Source organism: Antechinus flavipes, chromosome 5 (assembly GCF_016432865.1).
Source record: "Antechinus flavipes isolate AdamAnt ecotype Samford, QLD, Australia chromosome 5, AdamAnt_v2, whole genome shotgun sequence".
Lineage (NCBI taxonomy): Eukaryota > Metazoa > Chordata > Mammalia > Dasyuromorphia > Dasyuridae > Antechinus > Antechinus flavipes.
Window position 1 is genome coordinate 108683013 of NC_067402.1, and position 25871 is coordinate 108708883.

The window sequence follows — 25871 nt, forward strand, 5'->3', positions numbered from 1 at the left end:
TAATTTAATATAATAAAAATATCCATTTTGTATTTTATATTGTACTCTTCTTTAGCTGTTTCTTTCTCCACAAATCTGAAAGGCAGACTATCCTTTGTTCTTCTAATTTGTATACTATCACTGTTTATATCCAAATAACAAACTCATTTCAATCTTATCTTGATATAGGGTGTTAGGTGTTTCTGCCATAGCATGTTTCCTCTTACAGGAAAGAGTGTCTTATCTTTTTTCTCTTTTTGAAGTAGAAAGAAAAAAATAATTCTGTGGAAAAAAGTATTTAAAATTACCTTCTCTTCCTGAGTCCTACTGGCTTTCTCTGCACCTCCCTCTCAATGTATTTCTTTTTTGTTTTTGGCAAGGCAATTGGAGTTGACTCGCTTAGGGTCACACAGCTACCAAGTGTTAACATTTCTGAGGCTAGATTTGAACTCAGGCCCTTCTGACTCCAGGGCCAGTAATCTATCCAGTAGCTGTACCTATTAATGTGTTCTTTACCTTCTGTAATCATTTATAAGAACTAGTGCTAGTGTTCACCCACATTAAAACAATATTGATCAAGAAAAGTCTTCAAAAGGATCTCTAGCCCATTCTCTTGATTTTTAAATCAACTTATTACTTAGCTATCAACTAATCAATTCATAAGCATTTATTGAGCAACTACTATGTGCCAGGTAAGCATTCTGCTATAATTTTTAAGAAAAAAATACAAAAAATGAAAACATTCCTAAATCTCAAGGATGTTACATTTTACTGGGATGTGGGTGTGGGAATGGAGATAGTAAATATATATTTAGTATAAATGTATATAGAATAAATACAAGGTAGTCAAATACATGACAACTAGGGAGTGAAGACACTAGCAGTTGAAGCAATAGATAGGAAAGATTTCATGTAGACTTGTTCTGAAACTTGAAGGAAGAAAAAAATTCTAGCAGACAAATAGTGCAAAGGTACATATATGGGAGATGAAGTATGATGTATGAAGAACAGAAAGATAGGTTTAGCTGGATTGCGAAGATCTAGAGTAGAAATAATGCCCAATGAAGCTGAAAAGACAGGTTGGAGGCAGATTGTGAAAGTCTTTAAAAGTCAAACAAAGTATTTTATTCTAGAGGCAATAGAGAGCCACTAGAAGTATTTGTTATCTACAGATAAATTTTAACTCCATTTGAGAGGTTAGTTATGTGATGTTTGAAAATTCCCTTAACTCCTATTTGTCTTATTTTATTCAACTATTAAATGGGATAATAATAACACTCACCTCCCTGGGTTGTTGTGAGGATCAAATGAGATGATATTTGTAAAGTACTCAGCATAGTCCCTGGTACATTGTAGGAACTATATAAATGCTAGCTATTGGCATAATTATTATTATTTCTGCAACTGTCCTGTATTAGGGTTTTCTTTTAACATAAATTCCTTTGGCTTCAGTTTTCAGCTCCTTCATTTTCATTGGTAAGGAAGAGGAAATGGAGAACAGCACTCTATAAAAGCCCTTTATTAATCTGGTAGAACATTACTAAGTTATTCATTAGTTTTTTTCTCTGGGCTAAATGATCCCAAATCCCTTCACCTTTACTTGCCCTTTTCCTAGAAGCAGGATTCCCCTCTATCATAGCTCATTTTCAGAGGATTTTGGAATATGAATATGTGTATTATTACAGTCCATCAGAGGAAAATTATTCCATAAAATTCATTCTTTGGACATAATGCAATATGAGTTTCAAATATAATTTAACTTTATATTAGGCTTAGGGGGCCACCAAACTGATGTTGATTACATCATGGTTTCTGTGGTCTTTCAAAGGAGAGGAATTAAAGGGAGATTTTAAAATGTAGAAACAACTAGCTAAATAAGAAAAATGAAAGTTGCTCATTGGCTGTGGAAGAACGGGTTGAGTGAAGTCTGTAATTTCCATCTCCTCAAAATTGGTCCTTTCCTAGATTCTGTTTCTCGGATTTGAGATAGAGAATGGCATGAAATCAGAAGTAACAGGGCCTGAGACAGCAGTAATGTCAGTATTCTGAAATTTTAATTACTGAGTGACAGGAAGATATTTCACCAAATGTTATCACTTGGAAATTGCCTTGGCTCTTCAAAGGATGCCAAAGCTAGCACTGTATCAGTACTATATCACTCCAACCCAGCCACCCTGCTTTAGCCCAGAATCTAGGATACTTAGCAATAGTTACCTTAATTTTCAGGTAAGGAAAATCTTATCTGAGGCCCAGAGAGGTAATATGATTTGCTTCAAGTAAGAGATGATTTATGGAAGAACCAGAGCTAGAATCTAGGTCTGCTGTTTTTCTGTCCAATGTTTCTTCCTCTAAAGTGTACTTAGCTAACTATTCAGAAAGGTCATTTTTTTCCTTCTTTTGGGGGGACTGATATTTTCACATTAAAACATTTAAGTAGTAATCTGTGATAGAACATTCAGAGATGCTCTCTTTTGGATCACAAGTCCTCAGAGAAACATTTTCCAAGAGAATGTGGGAAAGTTGGGATACTAATCTATTGTTGGTGGATTTGAACTGATCCAGCCAGCATTCTGGAGAGCAATTTGGAACCATGTCCAGAGGGCAATCCAAGTGTGCATACCTATTGATCCAACAAATACCACTAGTAGATCTGTATCTCAGAGATCATAAAAAAGGGAAAAGGACCTACAAAAATATTTATAGCGATTCTTTTAGTGGTGGCAAAAAATTGGAAATTGAGGAGATGCTTATCAATTGGTAAATGTCTAAACAAGCTGTGGTATATATATGTAAAGGAATACTAAGGTTTTTTTTTTTTTTTTTTTTTCCCCTGAGGCAATTGGGGTTAAGTAACTTGCTTGCCCAGGATCTCACAGCTAAGAAGTGTTGAGTGTCTGAGGCCACATTTGAATTCAGGTCCTCCTGACTTCAGGGCTGGTGTTCTATCCATTGCAACCACCTAGATGCCCCTAAGGCATACTATTTTATAAGAAATGATGAGCAGGCCAATTTCAGAAAACCTGGAAAGACTTACATGAACTGATACAAAGTGAAATGAGCAGAACCAAAAGAACATTGTATACTGTAACAGCAAAATGACTATGAATGACTTAGCTCCTCTTGGCAATACAATGATCTAAGACAGTTACAAAGTAATCATGATGGAAAAAGCTCTCTACATCCAGAGACGGATTTTTACTGCAGTTTAAAGCATATTATTTTCATTTTCTTTATCCTTTTGTAGTTTTTTCCTTTTGGCCTGTTCTTTCTTTCATAATATGACTAATTTGGAAATATGTTTTATATGACTGCACATAAATAACCTCCATTAAATTACTGTTTTAGGAAGAGGGGAGGAGAAGGAAAGAGGGAGGAAAAAAATTGGAACTCAAAATTTTGTAAAAATGAATGTATAAATGAACATAAAATTTTGTAAAAATGAATGTAAATTAAATTAAAATTTTCTTTATATGTAATTGGAAACATAAAATATTATTTCAAAAAATAAAATGAACAGTTTCCAAAATGAGGGAATAGTTCATATTACATAATTATTCAGATTTGAAAATAAATAATGGAAAGGTAAACAAAATTTCAAGTTGTGAAAATTTTAGGAGAGACAGCTTTATGGAGTGGAACAAACTACTGAACTTTAAGCGAGATGATCAGAGTTTCAGTGTTGTCCTGGTTCTGCTACTTGCTAACACCTGGACAATGGGCAAACCATTCCCCCTCTGTTCATGTTGTAGTTCCTTCCTCTTTAAATGGAGACAATTATGTGAATAGGTACCATTTAGTGCAAATAAGGAATTCTATGTATGAAATGGTCACATGTGTTTGGATTCATACTATTTGAAGTTATAATTATATAAAGTATGTTACTTGGTTCCAATCTGGTAGAAATCAATACAGTGTGAATTTGAATAATGGGGACATTACAAGAGATTCATTATTCACACTAATTGGGTGCATAACATAAAAAAAAAAAAAAGGTTAAGAACTTCTGAACTAGATGTTCCCCAAGTTCTTTTTGACTTTAAAATTAAAAATTCTAAAAAATATCAGAAGAGTAGCTAGAGAACCAACCTCAGCATTAGGAGGATTTGAGTTCAAATTTTAATCCTGACAGTCTATGCAAGGAATTTAACCACTTAAGTGCCAGTACTGTTAAGAATTACAGATGCAGTTCTGATCTGCATTATTAAAGGGAGTTTCCTTACTGGGAATTGCCTATACAGATGAAACCATAGATACATTAAAAAAAAAAAAATCCAATTTCAGTCTGCAAAATCCTTGTCTTCAGTAAAGTCCTAACTTGGAGGTCACTTCCAATAAGATCCCCATAATCCTCCTTAACTATATACAATCTCTTTTACCTCAAATCTTCATAGAGCACATCATCTAGACCTCTTTTTTGCCCTTATCTCCTTCTACTTAGTACATCCTTATTTGCATATGTCATTTCCACTAACTCTTCCTTTTACCTGAACATTTAGAAACCATTGTAGAGTTCTTAAATAGCCTACTTTCAATATTGTTGTTTCTCTGGGAATACGGAGGCCAGAGAATAGGAAGAGAGACAAAAACAGCTGATGGCTAGAGCAGTCAAAATACACATATTAATTATTCATTAAGTTCACCACTATATATGGAAATAGTTTGTAATGCTCCAAAACAATTTCAACAGTAACATCAAAGATCACAGATATAATAATAATGAAAATGTTTGAAATATTATAGAAATTTCCAAAATATGACACAGACACATTATGTGAGCACATGTTATTGGAAAAACTTCATCAATAGACTTTCTCCGGGCAATGAAACAAGGCATATCTGTACAAGGATAATAATAATGGCACTTCCCTTATAGGATAGTCATGAGAATCAAATTTACATTTTATATATAAACACATACACATACTCATATATATGTATATCTATCTGTATATGAAGTTATAAACCTTAAATCAATATGTAACTGACATCTTGTTATTACTGTTATTGATAGGTTATGATAATGATTTTGGTATTCTTATATTTATGTTCAATTATTATTATTCTTATCAGAGTGATACCATGGGATAGTTGATAAAGTGATAGACTTGATTTGAATTATTCCTTAGGCCTTTCTTAACTGTAACTCAGTCTCTTTCAAGCTTAGTTTCCTCATCTACAATATGGGGATATTAATAGCTGCTATGTCACTGGATCATTGTGAGGATCAAATGCAAGAATATATAAAGTGATTTGTATATCTTAAAGTACCATGGTAGCTATTATTATTATTATTATCAGCTCTTTGGAGAAACAGTATATCTTTGTTGTGTCACGATCATCTCTTTGAGATGACTGTGGTTGAGGATAAAGGAAATCTCGATTCCTTTTCCTTTTTCTGATGCACTGAAGTTAGGAGATCATGGGCAAGCCATTTATTTTTCTGGCAAATTTGATTTGGCAAATCTCTGAGCCAAATGGGTCTTGCTGGGAATTTGGAGAGCCTCTCCATACCTGAGGAAGTTTCCTACATGCATAAAATTATAGGTCCAACAACAACAAAAAATGAAAAAGTCTTTTTTAGCTTCAGTTTCCTTATCTAAAAATACTTGTACCTTTGCCCACTTCATAGAATTGTCATGAAGAAGACACTTTGTAAAACGGCAAAGAGAGTATATAAATGTGGCTTATTAACGATTATACTCCACATTGTCTACTTTGGCTTTACCTCACCTAGTCCCTGTAGATCTCCTGCAGAAGATGTAGCAGGAATAAAGTGCTGTAATCTTTGAAATTGCCTTCTATTTACTCTGCATCTATATTGTAAATTCCCAGTTTTTGTATGTGTTTTGTCCTCCACGTGAATGTGATTTCCTTGAGGACAGACATTGTTTTTACCTTTCTATGCATCCTTAACCCTCGGGCAGAAAACCTGGCAGTAGTAAGTGATTAATAAATGTGTTTTGATGATTTGGTAAATTAAAGATAAAGATAAAGATTGCTCTTTCAGAATCTGGCATTGTTTTTACTTGCCCTGTCTGGGAAGTAATTAACTTTGGAGGGAGAGAATTCCTTGGTTAACTTCAGTTGCTAAAATGAAATCCTGACAGACACAGAGGAACTCTATTTAATACTTATCTCCATAATTAAGCCTTGTATGAAGAAGCCCAGCCAAGGAGGCGTGTACACTAAATGAGAGGCTTTAGAAGCTGGGCTGAAAATGGAGTTTCCTTTGCAGATTCTCACTTTTTTTTTTCTTTTTGGCTTGGAAACCAGAGCTTGGCCCTAGCTCCCAGCAATTTACTACTAATGTTTGTACTTTCTGTCTATTCACATATAAAACTTCTATTTTCTGTTCATTTTGCTTACTATAAAGATGCTCTGGGCTTCTTAAAAAAAAAAAAAGAGTCTAAACTATATGGTCCTCATACTAACAGAAAAAGAACAATTCTCAAGATCAATGTGAACTGCACTTTTATGGAATAACAAAATTTCAAAGTTGAAACAGAGTTTAAAAGGCTATGTGTAGAACCTGAAAATAATTCTGTTTACGCATTCCCAACTGGTGGCCTTTCAACTGTTGTATGAAGATCTCCAATGATGGGGAAATTTTACTTTCAGAGGCAGCCTTGGGGTAGTTATTTATTTGGAAATTTCCCCTTATGTCTATCTCTCTATAATTCTCATCCAATGTTCCTAGTTTTACATGCTGAGGTCAAACAGATCATGACTAATCCCTCTTCCATTTGACATCCTTTCAAAGACTTGAAGATGACTATCTGTGTCCCCCACTCCATTCTGTACTTCTGGCTAAATGTATCCTGTCATTTCAATTGGGTGGCAATAAACTGTCACAATAGATAGAATGGATTTTCGGAATTAGGAAAACCACAGTTTCAAATATTGCCTCTACCATCAGCTATGTGACCTTGGAAAAATATTTAACCTGTCTTAGTCTGTTTAGTGCTATATTTAAAGTCTCTTTATAAGTTCCTTCTGATCCTCCTAGTTGTTAGGGCCCTACATCCCTAAACTAACGACCTTTTCTTTATTTTGTGGCATAGTAGATAGAGTGCTAGGTCCTAAGTCAAGAAACTCTGAGTTCAAATCTAGTCTCAGACACTTACTAGCTGCATGTTCTTGGACAAGTCCCTTAATCTCTGTATGCCTTAGTTTCCTCAGCTCAATGAGGTTAATATTAGCACCTACCTCATAAAGTTATTGTGGGGATCAAGTGAGATTCATAAAATTCTCATTACGTGTCCTGATTCATAAAAGGTGCTTAATAAATCCTAATTCTTCCTTTTCCCTCTCCCAATAGAACAAGCTCCTTGAGGGCAGAGAGAGTTTAATTTTTGTTTTGGTATTTGACAGCACCTTGACAAGGATTAGTATATAGTAGGTGCTTAATAAATGTTGATCATATGAAATGAACTCAAGGCTTTAGACAATCTGATTGGCTTTCTCCAGATGTTCTCCAATTGAATCAATGTCCTCACCAAAATGTAGCATCCATAAATGAACGCCATACTTAACATGTGGTTTCACCAGGACAAAGTTTGGTGGAACATTTAGAAATATAGGCCATTAGAATGTGAACTTAGAACATTTTTGCAAAAAGACATGCTATATTATCTATTTTTGTAATGTTATTTTTTATCAATTCCAGTTTGGTCAACCAATCAGTCAATTCAATTTGGCACATATGTATGGAGAAGCACCAGCTACCATAAAGGGTCTGAAAGAGCAGTCTGTCACTATTTGACTAGCTATATGGCCTCAGGTAAATCATATTTGGGTCTCAGTTTCCTCATTTGTTACATATAAAGGCTAGACTTTCTTTCTAATTCTCAAATACTGTGATTCTATACATGATATGGAAATCTCTGTACTCAAGGAGACTGATTAGCCAATTTTGCTAAATTCAGTTATAGAAAAGATAAGCAAAGTAGTTTTTTGACTGAATTTACTGTCATCAACATTCAAACTCATAGTCCTGTTTAATTTAAGGAAAAAATTTAATCTTTGCCTTTTTTTCTGTTTATGAAAGAAGTTTAAAAAGGAACATTGGGCAGGCAAATAAGATGGTGACTATTTCTATACATGTAAAACAATCAGACTTCATTGTGGTAAAAGATTGAACTAAATCACTGTTTCTTATGTCTACTCAGAACCATAAATTCAGAACTGGAAAGAGCTTTAGAGGTTATTTAATCCAAATCCCTTGTTGTGTAAATGAAGAAAACTAGACAGATGATAAAACTGAAGCTTAGTGCCCAAGGCCACAAGTCCTCTGATTCCAAGTTCAGCATTCTGCCCTCTACACTATTCTGCCTTCCAAATCCTCTACGGTTTTTATATTAAGATTAGAAACAGACCCAGCAAAAAAAACAAAAACAAAAATCCCAAAATAAAAAACCCAAAGAACTCTGATTTTTCTATCTCACTTAGATATCCTTACAAGTGGCTCCTAGGCTAATGTAGATTAGCCAAGGCAAGTGAAAATGACTTAAATCTTTCAGATCCACCCTAAATCCTGCCTGTGTCAGTGAATCAGTTATTCAGCAAGCATTTATTAGTCACCAACTATATGCAAGGCAATATTGCTAAGCATTATATTACAAGATTGTGCTAAGCATTAAGGATATAAAGAACAAAAAAGCCATCAAGAAGCTCACAACCTAATGAGGGAGACAATATATAAACAATTCTGTATAAACAAGCTACAATCAGAATAAATAGGAAATAATCAATAGATTATGGAATTTTTCTTGAACTAAGAAGGATTGGGAAATGCTTCCAGTGGAAAGTGGGATTTTAACTGGAACTTGAAGGAACCTTGAAGTCAAATTGCAGAGATGAGGAGGTCCAGCACTTCAGGCATGGACAATCAATGAAGATGCCCAGAGATGAGAGGAATGTCTTCTTTAAGGAACAGCAAGAAGGCCACTGTTATAGGATCACAGAGTATATGGAGAGGTCATAAAGTTTAAGAAGACTGGAAGGGTGGAGAGCAAAAGAAGTGTGATTAAGAAAGCCTTTGAATGTCTACAAAAAATCAGAAGTAATATTTGTTTTTATAAAATGGAGGCAGATAAGTTCTGAAGTGTTACAAGCATTGACTTCTATATGAGCCAGTTTAAAAACAAATTATTGATGTTGTTTATTTTATTTTTTTACATCACAATCATTGTACATTATGCCTCTTTCCCACCTCCCCCCTTTGCCATCAAACCATCTTTTGTAACAAAGAAAAACAATTAAGCAAAACCAACCAACAAAATGACAATGTCTGAAAGTGTACACAACATTCCATTGCCACAGTCTCCTACCTCTCAACGGAGAAATATTTTTCAACAACTATTATCTGGACTAAAGTTGTACATTTCAGTCAATTTGGGTTTGGTGGGGAATAGATTTTAAGATGAAAATAGATAGCATAAGGAGTCGATAGCATAAGGAGTCTTTGGGGACTTAGAAATTAAATTTATTTATCCCTAAAGTTTTAGGGGTAACAATTAAATGTTGGTGAGTTGTTGGATGAAATCTGGCACCTGAAATCTATCATTATTTGTAGTAAAGTCATATTGTTTCCAATATAAAGTAGCTTTCTAGTTATTAGAGAATTAGTCAAAGTATGCATTTTTACTCTGAACTTAAAGCAATGTAATATTATGCCTATTTTTCAGAGAAAGGGAATAATTATTTTTCAACTTCTGCATGTGTTTGACTATACATGTATAAAACTAACTAACTTGGGGCTGGAAGTTCTCTCTGATTCCATCAAATTCATCCCTCTTTATTCAAGCTTGACTAATCCCAAATCATCCCAAATAGAGATAGTAAAATAAATTCAGGAAAAAAGATTTTTATCACTATTTCCAAACTGGCCACCTAATAGTAAAATAACTTTTAAATTTAAAATTCAGTTAATAAACTGATTATTTTATCCATATCATCCTTAGAACAAAGCAACAAAACCCATTTTCACTATCATGAAGGTGTTTTGAATAATAGCTTATAGAAAAAAATACCAAATGCTGTTATTAATTAAGCTACTCTAACTTGTTAAGTAAAAGTTTTAGTGATTTATGGCTGGGAGTAAACTACATATGCCCAGAGGATTTTTAAAAATTGTTTTTCCAACATTGTGAGAATTTTGTTTCCAATTTACAATCCTCAGTTTCTGGCAGAAGCTCATAAAAATGTATGTAAAGATGACAACAGAGAGGGTGTATTCATTCCATGAATTTATGCCTATGAATCTCTGAATCTGATAACTCAGCCTTACAATAGGTGTCTTTCTTCTGACCAGAATGGGGAGCTCACACTGGGGGTGTAGAGCATGGGCTGGGAATGTAATGAGTACACCTCTGGGAGAGGTGAGAAATGTGTGTTGTGAAAGTCAGTCCAATGCCAGGCAAAATAATGCACAGCTTCAGATTTCCATAAGGAGAAAAAAATGCCCTCCAGCTTTGTTGGAAGATATACATGCACTCAGGAAGTTTTTAAAGAAACCTAAAAATTTTTTTATTTGATTCAGAACCTAAATTTCATTTTATGTATTCTCTCCTAGCTTAGCTAACATAACCCTAACCCTTTTCTAACCTTCCTCCTAACTCTGCCTATTTATAATCCTACTCTTAGGGAATTTCTATTATCCTTAGGGATTTGCTTGGGCTTTAATATCCTTTAGGAGGTTATCTAAATGTGATGTTCTTATACTTGTGCAAAAGCTTACAAATAGTTCAAAATACTTTCTCTGTACCCCAGAAATCTTGGTATTAAATTGAATTTAATTAAAAATTTAAAAAACTAACTTTAGCCATTTTCACTATATGTAAATTGGTAGTGCTTGAATATATCTAATTTTGTCAAATGTTTATAAAAGTAATATAAACATTCCTATACTCATTGGACAAGAATAGAGATGAACCCAAGGCCCTAAGTATGAATGTCTTTCTCCCAGGGAATCTTAAAGGAGACAGACTCATTTGGCCCAGAGGAGGAAGAAGCAGATGCACAAGACCAAAGACCCAGGGAGATACACTGAGATATCCTTGGCGACCCAGCAGAGAGATCATTTCCAGTAGAAAGTTTCCTCTCATCTTCTCTGAAAAGGATCCTTTCTTCCTGGAATATCTCATAGCTGTTTGCTTTCATTATGATGGTTTTTTAAAAACAGAACTTTAGAGTTCTTCTAGTCCCAGACACTCATTTTATAAATGAGAAACTAAAGAAAGGGAAGTGAAAAGATTTGGCCAGGCTCAAACAAGTAGAATATGTAAGCCCTAAGATTCAAACCCAGACCACCTGACTGACAAGGCTCTTTCCACTATTGCCTCATGGGATCATAGTCTAATTTATTTTATAAATGTCTTTTTCTCTATCTCACTATATTTTGATGCTTCTGATTTTGTGGAGTACCATGATTCAGAGATATGGTGCATCACTGGAAGGTAGGGAGGTAATAATTAGCAATGCTAATAATAATAACATCCTTGATGCACGTAGCCATCCAGTTGTTGCTTGAATATGTGCAAGGATAGAAACTTAAAGAAGGCCACACGTCCCACTTTTGGACAGCTCACATTGCAGTAAGTTCTTTTAGCTTCCCAGTATTTTCCAATCACTGGTTCTGTTTCTGTCCTCTGGAGGAAGCAGAATATATTTAATATTTCAATCACATGATAATTTTTCAATTATTTATTGAGTAGTGGTATTGCTAATCATATCCCTACTGGGGAGTCAACAAAGTATAGTAGCTTCAAACACCAGCTGTTATTCCTTGTGACATCTTGGTGGTACTGATTAACCACTTTTGGCCTTAGTTACCTCAGCTATAATATAAAAAGATTGGAATAGATAGTCTAAGATTCCTTTCCAGTGTTACATTGCTTATCCAAGTAATAATTTAAATATAAATTTTATATATTTAAGTTTATAAATATATGTAATATAAATAATATAATAAATATATATAAATATAAATGAAATAATTTAAACATAAACAACTTATTTGTTTAGTGCTTTAAGGTTTACATACACATACATCTATATATATAAACATATATACTCCTATACATACTATACTCCTATACATACTCCCATACATACATATATATATATGTTAAGGTAAATGTAGTTTTATACCTATACATACATATGTATATATATGTATGTATATATATACATATAATATATTTAATTTTATTTCATCCTTAAAACAACTCTGTAGGTTGGATGGTCAAATATAAAGAATCATAGAGGTTAAATATCATTGTGCTCTAAATCTAGATCACAAATTCCACTATTAATGGTGACCAGAAATGTGACCAAAGTCTTTTAGCTCTGTTTTTGAGTCCAATGTTCTCTCCGCTAAAATTGATGGCTTTCCAATGGCAAATAAACCTTCCTTTTCTACTCCCACATCTATACATTTCTATAGTTATTTAAGACTTACAAATTGTTTTTTCCTCACAGAATATTATGGCATGTCCATTTTATGAAGGAGAAAAAAATGTGGTTAGGTCAATGTTGCTCAAATTTGAACCCAGTTTTTCAGACGCTAAAACCAACACTTCCAAGCACTCTCCATTGCCTCTCATAGTAGCTACTTGAACAGAGCTATTATATTTTCTTTTTCCAGGTCAAACATCAATTTGATTCAATTAAACAGATAACTCCATATATGGTACATTTTCCCGATTTCTCCAGCATCTTGACTGAACTGCCTTGGAAATGTCCCAGTCAATGTTCCTTTAAAAATATAGCACCAAGAATGTTTGTGGCAGCCCTCTTTGTAATGGCCAGAAACTGGAAACTGAATGGATGCCCATCAATTGGAGAATGGCTGAATAAATTGTGGTATATGAATGTTATGGAATATTATTGTTCGGTAAGAAATGACCAGCAGGATGATTTCAGAAAGGCCTGGAGAGACTTACATGAACTGATGCTGAGTGAAATGAGCAGGGCCAGGAGATTATTATATACTTCAACAACAATATTATATGATGATCAATTCTGATGGATGTGGCCATCTCCAGAAATGAGATTAACCAAATCAGTTCCAATGGAGCAGTAATGAATTGAACCAGCTACACCCAGCGAAAGAATTCTGAGAGATGACTATGAACCACTACACAGAATTCCTAATCCCTATATTTTTGCTCGCCTGCATTTTTGATTTCCTTCACAGGCTAATTGTACTCTATTTCAGAGTCCGAGTCTTTTTCTACAGCAAAATAATGGTTTGGACATGTATACTTATTTTGTATTTAATTTATACTCTAATATATTTAACATGTATTGGTCATCCTGCCATCTAGGGGAGGGGATGGGGGAAAGAGGGGAAAAATTGGAACAAAAAGTTTGGCAATTGTCAATGCTGTAAAATTACCCATGCATAAAACTTGTAAATAAAAAGCTATTAAAATTTTAAAAAATAATAAAAAATATGGCACCTAGAAATGAACACAATTTCCTATTTGTGGCCTAAACTGGGCAGAGCATTGTAGGATAATTACCACACTTGTTTAGAACATCTCAATTCTAAAAAATTAGCCAACCTTAGAATTAGCTTTTTTGGCCATCATACCACATCATAGCTTGTACTGAGCTAGCAATCAATCAATTAATAAACATTTATCAAACACCTACTATTCACCAAGCATCATGGTAAGATATCAGTTCACTGAAATTCTTAAGTCATTTTCGCACATTTAAATGTGACTACCAAAACTGGTGTGTGTGAAAACCAGAAAAAAATGTGAAACCAAAACTAATCCATATCTTCCCCATCTTATATGTGTATAATTGATTCTTGAACCTAAAAATGTGAATTTACATGTATCTCTTTTATATTTCATCTTGCTAGTTCCAACCTTTTATTCCAACCTGCCAAGAGCTTTCTGAACTTTTACTGTTATCCAATATCTTAGCCAGCCTTTTATGTCATCCACAAGTACAAATAAATATACCTTACATGCTTTCATCCAAATCATTGATTTAAAGTATTGAATAATACACCGCAAGAAGAGACCCAATATCCTCCAACTGCTATTTCTCAGTCCTCATTTTCTGTGACCTTGTGATCATTGCTGAACAAACTCCTCACTCACTCTTGAAACTCTGTCTCAGCTTGTTACTTGAATATGGTTTTCCCTAGCATTCTAGAATCTCTAAAACTTTCTTCTTATTGCTCATTCCAATGTATATTTGACTATTTCCCAATTTCCATTCCTTAGAGTAATCAGCAACTCTCTTCCATTCTTGGTGCATTCCGTGGAGCACAGATAGAATAATATTTGCTTTCTGTTTTCTGAACCTCCAGAAAACCAGCGTAGATCTGGAAATAGTCAAGAGGAGAACAATATCTGATGATTAAAACAGTGGAAAGGCTTCTATACAAGAATAAATGGGGAACAAACTTACAGCATACTTCAGTTTGAAGATGAAGGCTAAGAGGGGCTATATTCCAAGTTTATAATATCAGATTTGGTCACCAAATCTCAACTACTTAGAACTAAAGATCCCTCTTGAAGCCCAAGATAAATTTGAGAAAAATAAAAAGAAATCTTAAAAAAAAAAAAAAAACCATGATAGGCAACAAATAATAAAAATAACAATCATACTAGGTGACATATAATTAAGATTTGCAAAGCATACATATATACATACATATACTCTTATGTATATATATAATATAAAATCTCATTTGATCTTAAAAACAATCCTATCAAGACTATTATAATTTCCTACTTATCCTATATATAGCTTGCCTTGCATATATTCATTAGATTGTAAGCTTCTTGACTTAGGATGATCTTTTGCGTCTTTTTGTATCCTCAGGCTAAATGAGGTTGGCAAATTGTAGGGGTTTAATAAATGTTTATTGATTGAGATAAAGCACAGAGAGGCAAGAGATCTTGCCTTGGATCACACAGCTACTGAGAGTCTCAGGTAGAACTTGAATCCAGATCTTCCAGTTTTCAAGTACATCACACTATTTGTAACACCACATTAAAGAAAAGTAAGGTTCTTAGACAAATGTATAGATTCGTGAAGGGTTTAGATTAATTAGTGAGTGGTCAATTCCCCAATAGGATGTTAAGGAAAATCAAGAAGTTTAAGTGCATCTTTTGAGGCTGAAAATAAAGAAGTAAAATCCTTTCACAAAGCTTCCCTTGATAACACTTTCCCAGGCAGAAAAAGGGCTATGAATATAATCAAGTGTGGCAATTCTGATTTAAGTATTGGACCTTTCTTGTCCTAAAACAATATAATGAAAAATGGAGAAATCCTAGATTACTTTAAATTCCAGTTATCTACTTATGAACTGACCCCAACCAGCCCAAAGAAGTCTTAATATTTCTCTCACATTCTCTCCTGAAACTCCAGTCTCTTATCTCACTGCCCACAATTAATCATCTTGACTCCTTTCCCTGAAAAGATCCAGAGTAACAGGTGAGATCTGCTCTGGAAAACTGTAGATCCCTAGAAGGGAAATCACAGCAGAGGCAGAAGAAAGAAGTATCAGATAGCTACAGCCACGGCTGACATCACTGACTATTCTTCCTGAGAGGGCAGTTTTCTAGTCCACAGATAATCAGAGATTACCTGGAGCTGATCCAGGCAAAGGCAGATTGGACAAGGACATGAAGTTGGAAGGAACTGGCCCATGGAAGAGTTGTTTTTTTTTGTTTTTGTTTTTGTTTTTTTAAACTTCTGGTAACAATTCCTTCCACGATCTTCTGACACATAGTTAGCATTCCAGTTCTTATCTTCATGCTTTGCCTTGACTAGCTGTGGTCACTTGTTTTAGCCTGTAGTAGCCTTTTAACTTGGCTCCCCCCATGAGATATGGTGCTTGGACACTGTTGGTTATTAAGAGAATGCAGACCATTCGAGGCAGAGTTGCAGTCTGTCTCTTCATCTGGTCATTTAAAATTCTGCAATTCCTTATATTTGACCCTGTTCTGATCTGGTTAACAATGCTGATAGACCCTTTGGTTTTCCCAGAAGCCAAAACTGTAGACATGGAGGGCAGGGCAGGGGGAACCTTCAGTTTAGATTTTGCCAGAGTCCTGAACAAAGAAGAGAATATGATTCTCTGATCTGGAAATGCCCTGACTGGATTTTTGCGCCCCTCCCTACATCTCTGGTGATATAGACTGGTTAGGCAGGGCCCCTTCTTTTAGAGGGAGGGCGAGGGCCAGGGTCATGGAGTGACTGATGAATATCTATGAGTGCTATCTATGACACCAAAGGAATTCTAACCCTTGGGTTTAGCCTTATCTGGCCAACCATAGAATGGCACATCCCATAAAAGGCTCCAGCTCTTTTTGATTATCTCAATATAAAGTCAGAGCCCATAGCATCTGTGGGCTATGCAGGGGATGGAGCACTTATAGGAGAACTTTATGTGTATAGCTTTATTTCATCTACCTTTGTTGTATGAATGTGTCAGCTAGTAGTTTGCCAGCTCCTAATAACCATTTAGACCAACTTAATTCAATATCATCCCTGTGTTCCTTGAAATCCCACATCTGACTAGCATGACATGAAGTCCTTGCCTACATTATTCCTCTTATCTTTTGTGTACCTGTGGGTTGTCAATGTTTTTCACAGCTTTCCTATTCTCAGCTCTCCCTTGCCTCTACCCCTTGAGCAGTCCATACTTTTTTTTTTCCCCCTGTATGGGAAACATTCATTTTTACCTATCTGTAATCATTCCAATACAATTGCTATGCTAAAGACTCCCAAAATGAATTTCTAATTTTGTTTTCTTTATGGACAAAAATTGAAATCTTCCACTGCTAAATTACCACACTAAACAGATATATTCTGAATACCTTAAATTTAATAACTAGAAAATGAAAATAATCATCTCCTTCTGGTCATCCCCTTAAATACTGTATTTATTCCCAACTTCCCCATTTTGGGGGTCAATGTCATTAATAATTTTCTATATCTGGGCAATTTGAGTTATCTTTTCATCTTCCATCTCATTTGCCCTCCAAAACCATCTAAGCTACAAAGGTTTACCGACTGATCTAAAACGTCTCTTAGATCACATCTTTTCTCATTTTTTTATGGTTTCAATCCTACACCAAACCCTCATTATGTTATGCTTCTTAGCGTCATATATCATATATGATATATATTTTACATATGCGTAAAATATATATCTATATAGCTGTCCTTATTCTTTATCCTTTATTCCTTCCCCAAATGCTGCCAAGATACGTTTTGAAAAACATTTCCTGTTCGTGAGCATAAATAAAGTACATGGCCAGTATTTTTCAAATAAAATTTGAACTCCTAGTTCATATTGCTATTACTTTTTTCAGTACCTCTTAGACTCTTGTTAAATTTTCCCAGGTTAATCTCTTATAATCCTGGATTATCTTTCTTGTTTCTCTCAGTGTGCCTTTTATGGTGGATATTCTCCAGTGGATAGCCCTTTTCTCTCCTCCTCCCACCAATCCATGCTCACCATTCCCTTTATGGGTCCACCTCCCCTAAACAACTTCCGTTGACTAATTTTACTACCAGATCATGACTCCCTCCCCAAACTATTTATGCCTGCTCCTGAAGAGTTTACTTTCTAAGGGAAAACCAAATAGGGTGTAAATGCCTTACAGGCTTAGGGTTGAGATTGTATCTACTATTGCCTTAGCCCACACAATACTGGGCATGGACTCTGTCTCAACAAGCACTTCTTCTCATGAATATTGGAACTATTCGGTTCCTATTAAATCACTGCCTCATGGCTAGATTCTGAGTAACTCCTGGGCTCAAATTTTGTAAATACTTATTGTCAGACTATTTCACAAGGACACTGCGAGAAATAATAATATTTAAGGAATCAGATCTTTTGTTGTTATTTTTCTGGGACCCACCCTATTCTTTCTCTTTATTTTAGTCAGCCCAAACCACTATTTACATCTATCTGATAACTTCATTTCTCAGACAGCAATAAAAAATTATAAGTGTATGTATATAAATATACATGTGTATTTTATATATACAGAAACATATGTATATTATATACACACAAATATATGTATATTTCTATAAACATAAATGTGTGTGTTTATAAATACATAAATATATATGTGTATGTATTTTATGTACATAGGCATATATTAAATATATTATATAAAATATGTGTATTTGTGTGATATATACATATACACATATATGCATATATATGTATACATATACATCATATATATCAATATATGATGTGGTGATGACTCTAAGAATCATCATCATCCAGGTTTCTTTGAATAAAATTCAGATATAGATTCTTCCCATCCATACATGGAATTGACTACAAACCTGGAAGGTTTGTGTATGCTTCTCTAACAAGAAGAAAGAAAAAAGTCATCATACAATCTGAGTGGGATAGATCTCTGTCCATCAGCCAGCCTGAAGATTTCTGTGTCATGTTTCCTAAAGGTTCTGTTATCCAGGCTTTCTCATTGTTCTGTCATTTTCCACATTTAAGCTCTTTCCAGGCATTTCCACGATTCAATGTCCCTCTGCCTCCCAAAAGGCCACTTTTGGTCCTTGTGTCTCTTTGAAGCATCTCCCTCTCTCTGAATCCTTAACTTACTGAATAACTTTTAAATGTACACACAGAGCTCAGAGACTGCTTCTGGAAACAGTACAAAGAGATGATTCTTCAAGGTTTGGCTTGGGGGAGTGGAGGAGACTCGCAAGATCTGCTCATTACCCCCCACCCCCAAACGCCGATGTTCCATGATCCCCAACACCTCTCCTAATACAGTATTTGCATTTCCAAAGCCCCAATCCTTACCTTTCTGCTTCAAGGCGCATTTCCTCGCGTTTTTGCCTCCTAAGTTCTCTGCGGCGCTCGAAATCGTCCATGGTGTATATTCAGATTTGGGGAGGCCAGATAAGGTCTGGTTCTGCAAGGGAAAAGATTCCAACATCAAATGGGACCCGGGGCAGCCCTAGCCTACAAAAACTTGTGCTCCTTTTCTAATTTTATTTCATTTCGTTATTTTCCTTTCCTTTAAAGGAGTGTCTGAGGACTGGCAGGGAACCCATAGGTTTCTGAGTTGAGTTTACTAGCAAGATTGTCAGCATATGTTAAAGTCAGTGTCAGTTAACGGTTCATAGCAGTAAAGAAATGAAAGTCCCAGGTTTAGTGGTGCACACCCCCTCCCCCATCCCCCAAAAGATCCAAAAATTCAGAAGAAAGATAGCTTTGTCTACTTGAAACATTTGTGGAATCACTGGAAAGCTGGGGAATGCCTTTTCTCTTTGAAGTTTGCTGATCCCACAGGAAAAAGCTAAAAGAAGAAGTAAACAGAGACCATAAGAGAACAAGGGAGAGTGGCAAGAAAGAAGGAATGGACAATTAGGACCTGGGCGGGGGATCAGAAAAGATAATGGAGGGAGAGATGGAGAGAGGGAAAAGGGGAGGGGGATACACACAGAGAGACAGAAAGAGAGGAGGGGAGAGGGAAGGAGGAACAGAGACAGAAAGAGGGAAGGAGAGGAAGAGAGGAAGAGAGACAAAGGGAAGGAGAAAGGGAGAGAGGAGAAAGGGAGAGGGAGAGAAAGAAGGAAAAAGAGAAAGAAAAGGAGGAAAAAAAGAAGAGAGGAAGAGAAGAGGGAAAAGAGAAAAGGAGAGAGGGGGAAAAAAGGAGGGAGAGAGAGGGATTGAAGGTGAGAGGAAGAAAGAAGGCAAGAAAGAGAAAGGGAGAGAAGCAAAAAAAGAGGAGAGAGAGAAAGAGAGAGAGACAGAGACAGAGAGAGACAGCGTAGGAGAGTGGGAGAGGGAGAAGGAAAGGGGAGGGAAAAGAGAAATTCAATAGTATGTTACATATTATGAAATTATATTACTATTGATAGTAAATATCACAGCAAACAAATCACAAATAAATATACCTAAGCAGCAACATATTTTAAAATAACACAATAAAGAACAAACTCTCTCAGGTATCAAAAATCCCAATTCTTTTTTTTTTCTTTTTACAAGTATAATCCACCCATTTTCCTCTCTCCTACCTCCTCGTTGGGGGTTTTATTCCAGGCAAGATCTCCCCTTTGCAGCTCTTCAAATGAGAAGCCCTTTCCCCCTGGCTTTCTGTGCCATGAAGTCAAGTATTCCAGAATTCCCCTGCAGCCCCCAAACCCAAAATGACTACCAGAAAAGGGAAAGCTGGGCTCTTTTTGTCCTTGCTTTGTTTACAGAGCTGTCAGTGGTTAGTTAAACTCGGCCTGGAATCTGGCATTTAAGGCCTGCTTGGAGATTGTTTCCTGTGTGGAGCGGGAGGCCTCCACTTCCTCTGGAATCCCAGACTTCCCCGCTGCACTCCGATCACAAAAAAATATTTTCCAGCCCTTTCTGTGCACATGAGACAAGCCATTTGCCCTACATTAAAAAAAAAATGGGGAGCTGTGTAAAATCTGCAGCCCCTACCTCATGGCAGCACCTTTGAAAAGAGCAAAAAGCTAAACTTCATGCAGGAGTTCAGGCCAGGAACTTTCTCTTGTGAAGTTAATTCTTTTTTTTTAAATTCTTAAACACACAGACACTCACATGCACAAATGATAGAAAGTTTATGTTCTTTCCTCTTCTCCTCTTTTCAAATCTTATAGGCTATTGTAAATATAGAAATTCTTTTAATTAATCTTTTGAATCTTGAAATTGTTAGTTTGGAGCTCAATTTTAGGATCATAAGCTTATTGGATTTAGGGACTAAAAGGATTTTGGAGATTAAGCAAACTGACTTCCTTGGTTTACTGATGAAGAAACTGAGGTCCAAAGAGGGGAATCAGTGACTTTCTCCCAAGGTCACATGAGTAGGAAGTGATATAGAATTGGAAAGGACCCTAGAGGCCATTTAATTTAATCACCTCCATTTTACAGATGAGGAAATTAAGGCACAGGAACTTGACTAATAAATGTCTGAGTTCTTCCTGACTTAAAATCCAAGGTCCCCTCCACTGTACCATCTCTCAACTGGGATTCGAATTCAGTTATTGATTCCAAATACTTTCCTTTTATTTAATAATTAATTCCTTTAACAACCCCCAAATATATATGAAAGTGACAAATGGCAATCAAAGAAAGAAACACATACTGCAGTGAAAGAGAAAAAATATATATATATATATGAATGTATATATGTGTATGTATATATATCACACATATACATATATGCACATATATATTATATAGATAGATAAATTCATGGGAAGAGGGACTTGTGATTTCTATATCTATAGATATTGGTGTAAGCATACGTGCATACACATATAGAAATATATGAATATATATGAAGATTTGTATATGTCTATATAATTTCTATAAATTTTTACTTATTAGATAGAAAGAAAAGCAGCTTCCCAAACCCTACTTTGCCAGACTTAGCTAGCTGCTAAGATTCTTTGCATTTCCCAGCATGTTGCCCGTACATTCATTCATGTGCATACTGAAACTGGCAGGAAGTCCAGTTAACTTAGATAGATAGTCCCAGTCTCTTCTTCCTCCCATATTTTCCTCCAAGATCTGTTGTCTTGGGAGGGGGAGGTTGCTGTACCCTTCTCTGACTCCCCAGATTTAAGGGAGAGGGAGATGGAATTCTACACACAAATGGCCATCTATTTGTTTTCTTCATAGAAAGCCTTCTTGTCTGTGCAGAATTCCCAGATAAATATATCAACCACAAGCAGAAATGGGATAAAGACAGAAATCCATTTCTGCTTGACAGTGACAAATTTTGAGATTTCTGTGTAGCTTGGATTCCTGAAATCATCCAAACCACTAGGTTTTGTTCTCTTCCCCATCCAACTTTATATGAGTCATTTTGGTCACTGAATAGCAGCTGTAGTTAGAATTTATATTTCTGCTATTTCTTCTGCCTGCCCTCTGATGAAGGCGCTAAGTCACCCAGGAATGGCCACAAGGCAGACAGAGAATGCATCTGTGCCATAAAATCTAGGATTATCTCCAGAAGCTAATATAGAAAAGTCATTTTTTTCACTTAGCTCCATGTTCTTCTGGTACCTTGCTCTTCCTTGCTTTCCATCCACTCAAATCTCTCTCTCTTGCCCATATTGAACTCTGTCAAATACCCATATCTTCCACCATCAGCTTACCTAGCAAATTATTTTGTCACTTAACTGTCATGGAGTTCTGGGTTTATGTGCATTGCAGAGTGCGGGAGAAAAAAGCAAATAAGGTGAAGAAAGCGACAAATGGGCAAAAAAAGAAACATGCAGCAGTGAGAGAGAAGTATATATATGTATATATGTCTTACACACATATATAAATTATATATATACACACAGAATCATATATTGGTGTATATATATGTAGGTAGATACATATATTTAGTGGGTTTGTACATCAGTATTTGTTTCAGTCAATCTGGAATGTGGGGGATGTATTTGTTGGGGAATTAATTGTGTATGGTGTCAGTCTTCAGGTATGTTTTGTTTGGGGTGCATTCTCTGGGGATAAGAGAGGGGTGTGTGTGTGTGTAAGGACATGATGTTCTAAGCTGGTTAAGAATATAACTTTCAGCAGGTCTCACACTCCCGTGTGGGGGCCACCTTAATCCCTGCTTCTTTTCTATAGCTCCCCTAAAGTTTTCTGGCATGGTTCCCATATACAGGAGGCCCTGCCTGGGGAGGCTTTTATATATTATTTCTTTCTCTCCCCCCACCCTTCTCAGTTTGGGGAGCAGCAGCTTCCGTGCCCCAGCTAGTAATCCCTCATTTCCTCTCTTACCCCCAGCCCGTTTTGGCTTCTTTCCAACAGCACTGGGGGATGGGGGTAGAGGAAACGGAGAGAATGGTATGATGATTGGTTAGGGAGCAATCTTTGAACCAATGAAATGATGTAAAGTTAGCTCAGAGATGTTTTATTGAACAATACAAATTCTGAATATCGCAGAAGGACACATCAGAGAAACATAATATGCAAGCAAAGTATGGCTTAATTTATTCAATAGATATGTTTCTGAAAAGTTTTTGGACATGTCAGAATGTTGAAATTTGCTGTATGTTCTAGGAGAGATTTACTACTTTAAAATGATTTCCTTTGTCAAGTCAAGAACATTTTTGGGATACTATAAAGTACATTTTGATTTATGTTATTATATTTAGGTTTCTGTATGTCATATTTTTAAAAATGAGACACATTCTTATTGCCAACACATTTTCCCCATGATTGTATAATAAATCTATGTCACAGATTTTATAATTCAAATATTCTCCTTTTTCTACTTTTGCTTTTCTCCATTCCACACTCTATTCTTTGGCATAATGAAAAACTGCTATAGCTAATTCTCTTAATTTTGTGGAAGGGACAGAGAATCTTTGAATTTAGAACCATATCTAGATTTCAGCTTTATTTCATCTGACTCTCATTATTCTATGTCCTCAAAACTCAGAGAATTATCACCTGTGAGTTATTGTGATTATCACCTTCATAACAGAACCTTTGGAGGTTTAATGACCAAAAAAAATGGTTGCAAAATTATGAAGAGTGATTCATCAGTTAATTGTAATTTTAAAGGGCACAACACTTTGAACTCAGAAACCAAGCAAATAACAGGAATTGATTTAAAAAAAAAGAATAAGCGCTGTCATTTAAAAAAATTTATGTATCCCTAGTGTCTTAGTTTCTAGGCTTTTTTAGATTTTTCATATTGTAGTACCACAAACCAGAAGAGTTGGTTTAAGTTCTGAAATTGGAAACAGGCAATTGATAATATCAGATGGTGATGGAGCATCAGCAGTGGCTCCAAGTGAATAAATATATCCTAACATACTCAGTCTACATTCAAGAGAGAAAGAAATGGAAGCACAACCTAGATCCACTAGTTCTTTTTGGCAAATGATAGATCTAGACAAACTATCAAAGCCATGGAATCTCAGAATCTCAGGGGTCTTTTAGTTCAATCCACACCATGAACTAGGAATACTCTTACAATATTTCTGATAAGCAATCATCCAGCCTTTATTTCAAAGTCACCAAGGATGAATAATCCGCTCTCCTAGTTAGCTCTATTTCCAGTCAAATTTGATTGTTTAAAAGATTTTTCCTTACATCATACTGAAATGTGTTTTCTCTATAACTTCTACCAACAGTTCTTGGTCATTCTTTGGAGTGTGTGTGTGTGGGGGGGTGCTCTAGGGGAATAAGTGCAGGCTCTTCCATATGATAATCCTTCAAATGTCTGAAGGCAGCTCTCTTGAAGGGCTTCCCAAATCACTGCCCAGGGAAATAACTAAAATGGACATTTGGTCTATTTCAACAAATGAAGGGATTGATTATGCTGCTATTTCATCGAATTTAATTCAGCTGTGATAATGGCTGAAAAGAGCAACAAACAAAAGCACCATATCTGAGTTGAACCACAGAAATATGGCCACAAAAGTTACCCTTGGACCCCTTGGACCACACAAGTCAGTGGTCAGGAAGGGGTAATTGGAGCCTCTGAGTCACAGAGCCACTTAAGACATTGAACATATCACTGCATTTGGTTCTTCTTGCCCACAGCCATGGTTGAAGGTCTACCATACAAACATTACTTTTGGAAGCTACAGCTATGTGTTTGTTTCAGTGTTTATTCATAAGCTCCTTCCCTTTGGTCCTCACCCCAGTGAATTTGATCATTATCTTTTTATTCTATCTGGAACACTGGTGATTTCAAACTATCATCTCATTTCTTCCTGCTTCCTGCTAACATATACTTCTATTCTTTCCTAATGCATCCTCATTAGACGCATGTACCACTTACAGGACAAATCGCTTACCTTTCAGGTTCCTTACCTGCATCACCTTACTTCTATTCTCCCTGCCAGGGCTCCAGTAAGAACTTCATTACCAATTGCCTAGATTATTCCAATAGACTCTCTCTGTACACTTCTGTTTCTAGTCTCTCCTCACTCCAATGCAGATATTTAGTCATTTCATGATTGCACTTTTCAGTGGCTTCTTATCGCTTATGATACAAAATCCAAATTCTTAACTCAGCAATCAAAGTTATCCATAATCTGGATAATTTAGCTCCATAAAGTGGATAGAGCACCGAGCCTGGATTAAGGAAGTTTTATCTCCTTGAAATCTCCCCAACTGTGTGACCTTGGGTAAATCACTTAACTCTGTTTGCCTCAGTTTCCTAATCTGTAAAATGAGCTGGAAGGAAATAACAAATCACTCTAGTATCTTTGCCAAGAAAACCCCAAATGGGATCAGAAGAATTTGAAATGACTGAATGAAAACATACAACAATGTTACCTTACTTTTGGAGCATACATCATCAGCATGATGTAAGGAAAAATCTTTAAACAATCAACTTTGACTGGAAATAGAAAGAGCTAACTAGGAGAGCGGATTATTCATCCTTGGTGACTTTGAAATAAAGGCTGGATGATTGCTTATCAGAAATATTGTAAGAGTATTCCTAGTTCATGGTGTGGATTGAATTAAAAGACCCCTGAGATTCTGAGATTCCATGGTTTTGATAGTTTGTCTTTATCTATAAGATAGATCTATATAGTTCCTTTACTTCCCATCATGGACCAGACTGTTCACTATTTTCTGCATAGGTTTTTTACTTTCCTGACTCTGGACATTTGTTTAAACCAGTTCTTGTGTCTGAATCCTTCCTTCTCTGTTGTTAGCTATTGAATTTTTGAACGCTCTTAAAATAGAGATAAAATTCTTTCTCTATGAAGCCTCCTCTGACCTCTATTCAGTAATAAACCTACCTTTCTAGAGAGATAGGCAATATCACTTTGTACCTATGTCTTTATCTTGTTTTATTTTGTATTGCAATTATTTGTGTATATTTTATCCCCAATCCGACTGGATATGTCATTTCTTAAAGACTTTT

At 35.7% G+C, this 25871-nt stretch overlaps 1 protein-coding gene across 5 annotated transcripts in view; it reads right to left on the reverse strand.

The window, feature by feature from the left end:
• CALD1 (caldesmon 1) overlaps positions 1–25871 on the reverse strand; it is a 234717-nt gene that overhangs the window by 90571 nt on the left and 118275 nt on the right. For 4 of the 5 annotated variants that reach the window (XM_052001346.1, XM_052001342.1, XM_052001340.1 and 1 more), the window contains exon 3: positions 18806–18917. In XM_052001346.1, coding sequence (XP_051857306.1) covers positions 18806–18876 — 71 coding nt within the window. In that variant the 5' untranslated portion in view covers positions 18877–18917. Of the gene's footprint in view, positions 1–18805; positions 18918–20025; positions 20136–25871 lie in introns of those variants that run through there. The other variant, XM_052001343.1, reaches the window with a different exon arrangement.